The 12,272-nt window shown below is 42.8% G+C and overlaps 1 protein-coding gene across 2 annotated transcripts in view; it reads left to right on the top strand.

The window, feature by feature from the left end:
• Window positions 1–12,272, top strand: part of LOC117827928 (septin-7-like) — a 52,037-nt gene that overhangs the window by 26,665 nt on the left and 13,100 nt on the right. For both annotated transcript variants that reach the window (XM_034704801.1, XM_034704802.1), the window contains exons 5-6: window positions 8,768–8,868; window positions 8,953–9,087. In XM_034704801.1, the coding sequence (XP_034560692.1) occupies window positions 8,768–8,868; window positions 8,953–9,087 (236 nt within the window). The remainder of the gene's footprint in view (window positions 1–8,767; window positions 8,869–8,952; window positions 9,088–12,272) is intronic.

Raw genomic sequence — 12,272 nt, forward strand, 5'->3', positions numbered from 1 at the left:
GCCTCAGAACTATAACACCAAAAGAACGTTCCTCACATCACTTTGACTAAAACTCATCATATTATAACTTTGAGTGTAAACCATAGATTGTATAAATAATGGACCTAGTATCTGTGACATCAGCCATCTGTTCCTGGGCGCTGTTTTGAAGCCAATCGTCGGTGGGAGCCATATTGGAAATGCTGAACTCATCCAAAAGAGTGTGACGTAAAGAGGCGGGGTTTGAGCCTCCTGCAGCCAGCCTCAAGTGGATTCTTGATTAATTGCAGTTTATAACACTTCTGCTTGGGCTTCATAGTTTGAGACCGGAGGTTGCCGCTTGGTGTAAACGCAACACTTTCTTTAACCTGAACCTGTCCCCTCTCAAATACAGGAGTTTGACACTGGAAGACAAAAACAAACTCAAAAACTGTCTTTTGTCATTCCCCGTGGGATTAAGCCTTTAATCTATCCCTAATTCACCCTTTTCATTCCCTTCATCCCCACAGACAGTAAGTAATCACTTCAGTTTATCTCCCTTACTAATTCTTACTGTAGTTTGGGGAACTTGAGTGCCCAAGGATCATAAAAGTATTGACAGATTTTGGTGAAGTCCAGTGAGTTCTGGGTCCCTTAGTAGGACCTGCACACATAGTCCACAAAGGAACAGGCTTGAATCACATCACTGGATGGGAAGGAGTGTCGACTGAACCCTGAGTTCCCCACTTTATCTCCAAGGTTGAGCCTGTGTATTGAATTATAAATAGAAGGCAGAGTAGAGTGTTTGATATAAAGGCTGAACATGCAGCTGTTCAACACAGATAGTACTTTAAATGACGCATTTCTACAAGCTAACGGCCAAATTCCATTAGATCCATGTCTGGTCTGTCTGAGATCCGTCACCACACCGTATCTGATAGGTTTCTATTCTGGTCAATGTGTTAACTTCCACTGGATCCGCTCCATTGTGTTCCGGCTGCTTATCCGATCCTGCAGGTTGGAGCCCTCTGGATCAGATACACGAAACTTCTTTTTTTGCCGGATGCCAGAGCACAATGCATCAATCTCAACAAAGCAGATGGAGCAAGACAGGAAGTCAGACACCAAAACAAAATGAAAACATCTGGTTAATTTTCAGAATAAAACACTCTGTGTTATCACCAAATCGTATTTCACTTAATTACAACAGCAAACCGTCATGATGAGCGGAGCCAGGCCTGGAGTCAACAGGTCAGAGGTTTTCAGAGGACCAGAAAGACAACATGGATGAGGAGAGGAGGAGGAGAATCCTTGATTCAGTGATTACAGCGGGAAAACCTCAGTCACATGACTCCAGCTGTCTGACGGTCCTTCTCCGTGCTGCGTTCCAAAAAAATAACCAGTGGGTGTTGACGGATGAGGGAGCACGGAGCCAGACCAGACCAGACACGGATCTGGTGGAAGTCCTGGGTAAATCTAGGTTTATTGTCCCAAAGTTAGGTTGTCAGTTTTTTCAATAATTAAGCTTTTCATTACCACGTGCTTTAAAACGGTTCACCTGTTATCTTAACATTTGATAATATTGACAAGCTTAAAAAAAAAGCCTGAGTGGTAGTGCTGGTTGATGAAATTAAAGAGGAAATGAAGAGAGAGCAGGACGTTAAAGGGAAATAAAGCAGTGAAATAGAAAAATAGGATGTAATTTCCTAACTGTGTCACAGCAGTCAGGCTTTACAGAACTTAACAAATCCACAACTCCTAAAATACATGCAAAGATGTCAGATTTCATTTGTGCTCTTTATCCTGCGTGCTGTGTGTCTCTGCTCCACTTTGCTCTCGTATTGTAATGTCCCTAAGCTTCTCATTCAGATACACACATTACGTTTGTCTTTTGCAGAGAGCAGAGGAGAGAGACAGTAATGCCACCAAGACCTTTTATGTTCTCTATCAGTCCTAATGTGTGGACTGTTGCAAGGAGCATCACATTCACATTACTGTACAATGTTTGAGGCTCATGAAATGACCCTTACCCACACACTACTTAATCCAACCCTGAGGGACCGGCCTGTTTTATGTTGGGTCTGTGTTCAGAGACTCTTCTGCACCAGCATTGTTTGCAGCGTGGTACTAAAACAAATTATCCAAATTTTAATGCACAGGAGTAAATCTATTGTTGCTTTAATACAAACGCAGGTTTTGACATTGTTTATAATAACTGTCATGTCTCAGAAAGCAGTAAGAGACATCAAACGTGCAGATGTGACTGAGCCAGGAATGATTCTGATCCCAGGACTGATATGAATGTGTGAGACACGAGTTTTCTGCCCTCCATCTTTGATGTGGCTCGCAGTGACGGTGCAGACGATCAGGGTTTGGCAGTTTCCTCAAATAGAGCACGCAGCTGCATAGTTTGACTCCAGCCTCCTTTTGAAGAGTGAAAGGTGATACTGTTGGTGTTGGAGAGCTCCAGCAGGCTCCTTTGTGCTCTCCTCCCTCCTCCCTCCGTAGTAGGGCATTAAAAGTTTGGCGAGTGTACAGTAGATCAGCTGCGTTGCGAGGATCTTCTGTTCACCTGTTCCCTGTGATCTCCTGCTTTGCTCTAAATCTCCTCTAATCCCTGGCAACACACTGAGGAGCTCTGTCTGCCATCACCCTGCTGCTGCGTCCAATTTGTTTGCCTGCCTATTACACCTCCTCAGCTCTTATTAAGAGTTTAAATCAGATTTAGCCTCTCTCTCTGTGTGTGAGTGTGTGTGTGCGAGCAAGCTTCTGTTGGCTGACTGTTTCAGGCTTTCACAAGTTTGTGATCCTAAATGGGATAACCTGAGGGCTGAAGTGTTTGCTCAAAGTGAAGTGCACTATACGTCTGCATTAGTGTGTACTGCATGCTGTTTCTCCTTGCAGGACATTAAATATGGAAAACAGAGAGCTCTTATTTCTCTCCCCACGGACCACAAACTAATTACATTTCAAATAATTGTGGCCGCTTTTTTTCCCGAGCCAAGCCAAGGAATGTGATGGAATCCAGATGAGTTGTGTGTCATAAAAACAATTTGAAAAAAAAAAGAAGAAGAGGAATAGGACAGAGAAGGGAGGACTTTGAGGGTGTGAAGTGATAGGTGGAGGCAGATGTCCCTGTAGTTCTCTGTTAATAAGGTTTGTGTGTCTGGAGAGCATACGGGGACAGGGACTTGGTGATTAGCCAGCAAACTGCTGCATGCACTGAGCTGGGTCTTGTCCTGCCGATGTACAGACATGCCCCGCTTTATGTGTTACGACACTCCCGCTTCTCTAGAGCTGTGTTTGACAGCATTACAGAAAAGAGGTAGAGACTTTTTTTTTTTTTTTTTTTACCAGAGATAGGCGTAACATTTCTCTCCTCACAGTCACCGGCTCCATTAACAACAACAATAGTATTCACCTGTACCTCCATTCTACGGAGCCTCTGAAAACCCAAAATAAATCTCTTTTTTCTCATGCGCACAAGATAATTATTACCTCTCCAACTACTTCAGATGTGTATTGTCAACATACAGCCAAATGGAGGACACTCATTTAATTGAGTTGTATGTGATATTACAGCTGCTCTTGAAGACATGGTGGTTTTATCAGCAGAAATCATCTGCTTCTCTTATGGCTCGTTTCCACCAAGTGGTCTGGTATGGATCAGCAGTTTGGTACGGGTTGGATTGGTAACGACTGATCCTGTTTGCGTTTCCACAGCCAACCGTGCTCTACTTGGTGGGCGGCGTGTAAGCCGGATGCTGATAGCTGCGTCAGCTATGTAATAGCGTGACGTTATGGCAGCGCGACACAGTGTACCCCGCTAATAAATGCAACGAAGAAGAAAAATTTAAGGAAAGTCTGCACCTCCACGGCCGACCATGGAACGCTGTTTCTTGACGCCATTTTCCAAACAAAAAAAAGTTATCCTCCTGAAGTCCACTGGAGATTTAAACATGGCGGGGTTATGTGTTGTTCTTTATTACCGCTGTCGCACGGGAAGTGACGATTCTTTCGACCAATCAACGGACTGCAGTGCTTCTAGCTCCACCTTCTGGGGTCGGATCGGTATGTCTGGCAACCCAACAGAAGGGTACCAAAAAGTGGGACGGTACGGCTCGGTAATTTTGGGGACCTGTCCCGGTTTTAGTCAATGGAAACGCCACAAAATGCCTGCCGTACCGAGACGAACCGAACTGAACCGCTTGGTGGAAGCAGGTCTTTACTGAGAGACAACAGGCTAAGCCGGAGTCCTTTCATCGACAGACACGCCCACTTATCGAACATCACTCACTGATCACCCTAAGATTATAAACATACTTTGGTTTCTAAACAGTCGGTATGTGAAGAGCAGAGATTAAAAAGTGTTCGATGTGAGTTTTAAACACAAAATACTGAACATGAAAGCAAAATCCTAAAATCAATATAACAGAGGATTGCTTCTGAGTTTTATAGGCCTATGTGTTTGTTCATTTCAGACTCACCATATAAAGAAAAACTCATAAAGCCTAATGCCATAGAACAGAAATATTCAAGCAATATAATTATCTCATGCACAAAAGATAAAAAATATTTTTGGGAGGGACTTCAGGGGTTCTGTAGCTTAATATTTAGACATAATTGTCTTGTATGCAAACCATCCCTTTAAAACCACAGATCACTCAAATAACATCACTTATCTAGAGTGGTGAACCAACAACTTCTTCATCCTGCAGGTTTGAATGATTGTTTTTGTCACTGGAGTCCATAAAGCGGCAATAAACGTTTGTTTCATGTCTGAAATAAAAACATCCTCCTCTCAATTCAAATATCCGTCTCTCTTGGGGCTGTTGAGAGGCGGGCTTTGAGCCTCCTCGCCAACAGTTACATTGTTCCCGTCTGTCAATCAAGTCAGTCATGTCCTTAAATGGGCAAAACTCATAATCTTAATATCTTTGAAATTGTTGCGTTATGAAAAAATTCCCCCCATACAGTGTGTCGATAGAGAAATGAGCTCCTCAGACATACCTTATTTTTTGAACCAGGCTGTAAACATGCTTATTTCTGCTGTAAAGATCGTTTTCTTTGAATTGGTGTGTATGTGGTTTCCTGTGTTTCTGCAGCCAGCCTCAAGTGGACGCTCGATGAATTGCAGTTTATAACACCTCTGAATGGGCTTCATATTTTGAGACTGGAGGTTGCCGCTTGATTCAGCTCTAAAAATTAGAAAAATGTCACAGCATTAAAGTATCGAGCAGAGATTAGCTTATTTTGTCGGAGCAGCCTTGCAGTTTATTGTCCAGAGATGCTTAAAAGAGGTGATCAACATTGCACAGATAAAGACGTCTGAGGCTCTGTTGGTTCTCAGCCATCAAAACATTATATCAAAGAAACATGTTCTTGAATTTGTTCTGCAACTGAAGGTGAGATACGGAGTGGATTTAAACCAAGCTGGAGTGTAGAACCGCAGCTGAACTCTGTGGTATTAAGTTTGTTTTGTTGCACTGCGTTAACAGTAAATGAGCTTTCAGTCGGCTGATCCAATCAAACACAGACGTTTAACATGGCTGTCCCCGTGGGACGTGGTGAGCCTCACACTGTTGTTTCTTTTCCCATGAGCTCACCATCTGTTGGCAGCCGGGCTGGTTATTAGGCATGACTGTGGCTTGACTCATCCTGTGACGCTGCAGAAGAGGAGACGCAGCGGGATTCTTTAATGTCGTCTACTCAGCAGTCCTGAGTGTCTTAAAGCAGAATCTACAACTGTTTCTGACTCAGTGTATGATCTCCTTGTCTTCTTGTTCAGCCTGTGGAGCTGCACAGACACTTCTAAAACTGTTCACAGGTCACAGGAGGAAAGTCTGGTATTTTTAAACCTCAATCCTGTTTTTAAATACATTTTACGGTCTAAATGACTCACAGGTATGATGTAGGGATAGGTATTTCAAGCAAAATATGAATCAGCAGTCACTGTTTGACGATTATTCGAATTGTCCCCGCCTTCTGCACATGCAGATATAAGGAGAGATAGAGAGAGACCCGTGACCATGCCTGTAGAGATGCCAGGAGGTAATCTGCACAGATATGATCAGGATCTTCTTTTTCACCAGGCTGAGTTTTCTCTTGACCTCATTTTTGTTTGTTTCCCACTCTGACGGCTGCATTTTTCTCCAGTGCTGAATCTCACAGCGCCAAAATTGTTTTACTGACAACTGGCACTGATGCTTTCTTCTTCTTTTGTTATTTAATGGCCGCTAGCAAACAGCTTACAGATGCCATTCAGCTGTCTGATGCTTGTACTGCATTACAAACAGACACTGGAAAATGGGATTTAGTTTTATTTTTGATTTTGAACAGATACTTGAAACAGGCTGCAATGACTACAATGTATTTATTTTGAGAGAAATATTCCAAGTATTTAGGACAACATTAGAAGGCAGGCCAACATACAGTATGTTTGACAAATTCAGATACCAAGTGTGGGGCTGGGCGATAATTTGCGAACAATAATTATCATGATATAATTTTCTCAATATAGATATAACAAATGATCAATACAAATATGATGTATCTAAAACTGTAAATACATCCCCCAACCACTGGAAAGAGAGGGGGCACCAATGAGCCGTAAACGCTAGTTGTCACCCAACATTAGACAGAAGAAGAAGACGGCATTGAACAGCCAATAATATCTTGTCGACTCTGTGTTAACTATTAACTTAATACACTTCATTAAATATACTTTCAGGATGTGGGTGAAGGAAGAGCACAGAGACAACCTCTGCTGTTCATTTCCAACACGTTTAATGTCCACAGCGGCCGTAGGACAACTGAACACCGAATAACCCTGATGCATTTACTGCACTGTGGGGAAAAACATCACTCCACCTGTAACTCTTAGTAATCTTAAAGGGAAGTGCACTGCTCAACACAATACTCTACTAAACTGAAACACAGAATACAGTTAGATATCTTTGTTATATATTTAAATCAAATTACCTCAACCTGAGAAAAATAAGAATCTAAAAACTAAAACTTCACAAAAATCTCATCTTACATTAAAGACCTGCTTCCTGTTAGAACCGTCAGAAATGATGGATTCAAGAAGTTCATCAGAAAACTAAATCCCACAGGTGCAGAAAGATCAGATTTGGGTCAGCTGTTGTCCACAGTGGGAACATGGTCTAAAGGGTTGATGTCTGCAGCGATTTGAGCGTATTTGTATCAAAGAATTCTGTCTGAGCCTTTACTGTGGGTTTAACAAACGCCTGCTGAAGCAATCTGCTGGAATAATGTCAAAACTCTTTGCACCCGTTCGTCATATAAACCCAAAAATATGGAAAATAGAGCCCAAGATTGAAAATACCAGGACTCTGCTGTGAAATATTGCAGATCTTCAGACTGTCTCTGTTCATAATTGGTCTCATGGACTTCGCTCCATCCAGCAGTTTTGTTGTATGTGAAATGTGTATATTCAATATTTAATGGCATTTTCAAGGGTCTTTAACAGTCCAACTTGCGCTCACTGTATGACTGTAATTAGTGTCTTTATAGTCAGCTCAGCCGCCCAGTATCAGCTCAGAGGTCAGAGCTCAGCTTAGAGACAGCCAGACTGAGACACATATATGCTGGTGAGTGGTGGGTGGGGGTCAGATGGCCGAGGGTCGACTATAAAAGCTTTGCTGGGGAATCCTGTTATGCAACAGTCTGGCTGAGAGGTTTTAAAGGACAACGGTCGGGCAAACACTGAAGGACCGAGAAGCTGCAGCGGACCAGGTGGAGGAAGAAAAGGAAACACTTGGTGCTCTTTGAGAGGGAGCGTGTTAATGTCCGTGTCGGCTCATTGCTCTGTCTGCAGTGTTCCTCATCACTCACTCACAGTCTGATATGAGACTGGCAGACGAGGCAGGCGAGGTCTGCTGAAGATCTGCTGATTAAATCAAAGTTCATCTGCCCATCACGAGTTGCTCCTCGACCTCACACTGTTCAAAGCCCTCCTGGACTTTCTGATGTGCTCAGGGGCAGCTTTGTTCTGGATGTTATTCACCTCTTCACTGCTCAGAACAGATCACAGATTACACGCTTGTTGGTTGCAATAGTAACTCTTCTCTCTGTGGTTCATTTGTTTACAGAGCTGTTTTATTCTGCTCTGTGGTTTGTGTATAAATGAGTAAAGAAGAGGGCGGCTGAGGTCAGTGTTGGTATGATTTCAACTTCATGCCGTCAAGCAGAAGCTAAATGTGCCAGAACTCTTTTCCATGGATGATTTGACATGACGTGTGATCAGTTTGTCCCTGGTGTTGACAAGGGGTTTTGACCAATCAGAATCAAGCATCTTACACAACCTGAAGATAAGTAAGAAAGCTGCGTAATAACGGTCGAGCAGCTTAGCCTATGGTAGCGTTTATAGTTTTGAGGGTCATTTGTTATTTTAAATTGTGGAGTCTTTCAATCAAACCACACTCCACAAGGTTTATTCACTTCATGGTATCCGACCAGTTTCTTCAAATGCAGGATTTTGACCTGATGAAGCAGAAAAGCATTGAAACGTGGCGTCCCCTGCCTGGTCTGCCTCGCTATGACTCCAGCATGCTTTGCACAGCTGGGTAGCTGCTTGCTCCTTGGAGTGCCAGCTTTAAGTAAAACCCTGTAACACAATAAAATGCTTCCCTTTGTATTTTAAACTGGTGTATCGGTCGTATAGGACGAAGCTCAGGTATAAGATGGCAGAAAAGGCATTTAAAGAATGTCCTTTAATGTTGTGAGAGTAATGTTGTAAATGTTTGCAGATTCCTTGACTGATTTGAGTTCCTATTTGTCGTTGCAGGTGGAACAATCAAAGGTGATGATAAAGGAGGGAGGAGTTCATCTTCTTCTCACCATCGTTGACACCCCGGGCTTCGGCGATGCGGTCAATAACAGCGAGTGGTGAGCTCAGCCGTCTGTCTTAGTTGATATATATTCACAACAACACAGTGTATAGCTGTATCAGACATTATTTTGTGTCCTCAGCTGGCAGCCTGTAATCAACTACATCGACAGCAAATTTGAAGATTATCTCAACGCAGAGTCCAGAGTCAACAGAAGGCAGATGCCGGACAGCAGAGTGCACTGTTGCCTCTACTTCATTGCACCATCAGGTCACGGGTACGTATCACGAGGGTCCTACTGCTCACTTCATTGATTGAGAAGAAGTGTGTTTAAAGATTAACACACAGTCAGCTGCACACTATAGCTTTTTATGTTAACATTGGTTACACATATTGCATGAGACCCTAAAAATCTAATGTTACATCAACCACGGATGTAAAACATTCACACAGAAATAGAGCAGCAGCAAGACTTCATTTTGAATATTGTTAGCTGTTTGAAACCACACCAACTCACTGAATTGATTTACGTCGGAAAGCTGAATTGAGAATCAAAAACGGCCCCAGATGTTTGGCTCTGTTTTTAAATATTCAGCCAGCTTTTTTAGGTTTTTGGATTTTGTGATGGATTAAACACGAGAGCCAACTCTTTTTCAGCTGGAGACGATTACAGCCAACCGATTTCTGATTATAAAGACAGTCCTTAGAGTCAATCCAGCCTGCTTTTCTCAGTTGATGTGCTTCCTCAAAACTGAAAACTTGGCATGTGGTTGGTAGTCAGACTTAATCCATCTCCGTTTAACCTGGATTGTCAAACTTACACAATATTCAGCCTAACTTAAGGTGAGGGATTTTTGGAGTCTTGACATCCTCCTCATCCCTTGAGTAACAGTCCTAGTCAGAGCGGCAGTTAATCACCTCCGTACTGTAGTCTATGTCATGAAACTGGTCCAAGTCCAGCTGTGTTAGCTGGGGAGGGGAGCTGGCTGAGTGTGGTTCAGTAATTCCCTGGCCTGCGCTCATTCTGTGGCCACGCTCCTTGTTGTGCTGGCAGAGCGAACTGGAGGACATCACAGAAAATAATAAACTCATTAGATAAATTCCTCTTTGACTACAACACTCAAAAAAGGTCCTAACGCTCAAACATGAATAGAAGAGATGTGCTTTTGTACGTTAATCAGTGAGGCCTGGCTTCCAAAAACACTCAGATGAAGTTCCTGAACTTTGACCTGCTCCTAATGCAGATGTCAGGTCAATGAAGTGCACCTACTGATGCATGGATGATTGCATGTGACCTCAGACTGGGGCTGCACAATATATTGCTGTGTCATCATTATCAGAGTGTGGGCTTTCACAACAAACACCTCACAGAAGTTTACTCTTATTTGATGTATTTATGAAAAGAAAGTTATTTTAAATAAACTAGGAATGCTTTATCACGCAGCATGTGTACACTTTACCTGCTGGATGGAGGCCTGGGTGTGATGTCCATGCTGTCACACCATTTTGATACAGTTAGATGAAGCTTAAACTTTCAACTATCAGATTACTTGGTTCCACTCTCCTGATTTTTGGATTCAGCAACGCCGGGTTGATGAGTGCAGACAGGTTGTGACGGCTGATTTGAGATGTTATTTTGTCTCTGATTTATATTATTTATTCAAAGGGTGCCAACAGAACAGGACTGTCTCCTGTTTGTTTTTTCTCTTTATGATTATACACATTAATATGTAAACTATTACACTGAGTGACAATCAAACAAAACTCAGCATGCAATGATGGTGAAAGCAGAATACTCTTATTGAAATAAAACTCAGCAATAACAAACATACATTATAATAAACCAGTACCTTTTGTAAGCGAACTAATGTTAATAAATCAGAGTTTATAAAGTTTAGTCATTGTTATTGACAAAGCTACAAATCAACACATGACCTCATCACTCTGCATCCTGCTAAAAGTTGTCTGAACAAAGAAAAGTAAAAAGATCTGTATTCATTAATTTTCTTCATCAACAAAGAGCCATGTCTTAACCACAGGTGCTCATGGGAAATGTAATCTTCATCCTGGAAAAACACAACTGATTTCATCATCAGAATCATGCAAGCAGCAACTTCTGGCCGCGAGAATTGAAGCCCATACGGAAGTGTGAAAAACTGCAGAAACCACACACACACACACACTCACACACACACACACACTCACACATTCATAAAGCTGATCTTCACAGCAGAAATAAACAGCCTGGTACAAAAAACAAGTTTAGTCTGAATAGCTAATTTCTCGATCGGCTCAAACTGTACAGGGGGTGACATATAAAGATTACAAGTTTTCCATAATTAGAGGCACAGCTGGACAGGCAGGAACACTGTGGCTGTTGGCGAGGAGGCTCAAAGCCCGCCTCTTTATCTCGACAGACGTTAGATTGAGTTCAGCATTTCCAATATGGCTCCCGCCGATGATTGGCTACAGAAACAGATGAGTGATGTCACACATCCATTATTTATACAGTTTAAGGAATCAACACAGCATGAAAACTCCCCACAGTGCCATCAAATGTCAATGTTAACTCTTTTTTATTAGTATATGTTGTTAGTTTATAGTTCATGTGGTCAAAACACTGTCGCAGAGATTTAGAAAACGTCAAATAAAACGGGCTGAGGATGGATCCTTGAGGAACCCCTCAGGAGACATAAGGAGGAAGAGGAAACTTTCAAATCGGACTTGAAGACAACCTGAAAACTTGAACCTGTCATTAAGGTTAGAGGTCAGCCACTTAGTATGAGACTGCTTTAAAGTCATCTCTTTGTGGACTCACACATGGAAATAGATTCACTGCAGAGCTGCAGGTTCCAGCTGTTTCACTGCAACTCCCCAGCTTCCTCATCCTCTAGCGGGCAGTTAGCGGTCCACACCTGTCCCGCCCTTCCTGTGGCCTCACGCCGGCTACCAAACAGGAATAACATCGGTGTAATCCATCCTGAGCTCGCTGACCTGGAGACACCATTCCTCCCATCTGTGTCTTGGCTCTTGCCTCTGCCAAACACACACACCCACACAGACACACATACACAGAAGCGCTCACACACACACAGTTGGCTGGGCTGTTCTCCCACACAAGGCCAAACTGCACTGCCTCCAACAAAAGGTGGTTTCTGCTGTTGAGCTTGTTGGCCCACAATGACCCAGTGTGGGTAACTGACCGCAGCCCTGCTGGCTCTCTTGGCAAAATGAGAAGCACCACATGGATCCATTCATTTTCAGCACCTGCCCTGGAGCCATAGAAGAGTGTGTCTGAGTGACACTTAAACTTAGGACAAGAACTCAACAAGAGCTGATTTCACAGCACAGATTATCTGGCTGGATGATTTTGTTGATTTCCTCATGGACTAGGTTTGATTGTAGTGATTCAAAATGTGACCCATTTAATGAGCTGTTCCACAGGTTCCAAAGAACAGTAGT

The sequence above is a fragment of the Notolabrus celidotus genome, chromosome 16 (genome assembly GCF_009762535.1).
Source record: "Notolabrus celidotus isolate fNotCel1 chromosome 16, fNotCel1.pri, whole genome shotgun sequence".
NCBI classification, from domain to species: Eukaryota; Metazoa; Chordata; class Actinopteri; order Labriformes; family Labridae; genus Notolabrus; species Notolabrus celidotus.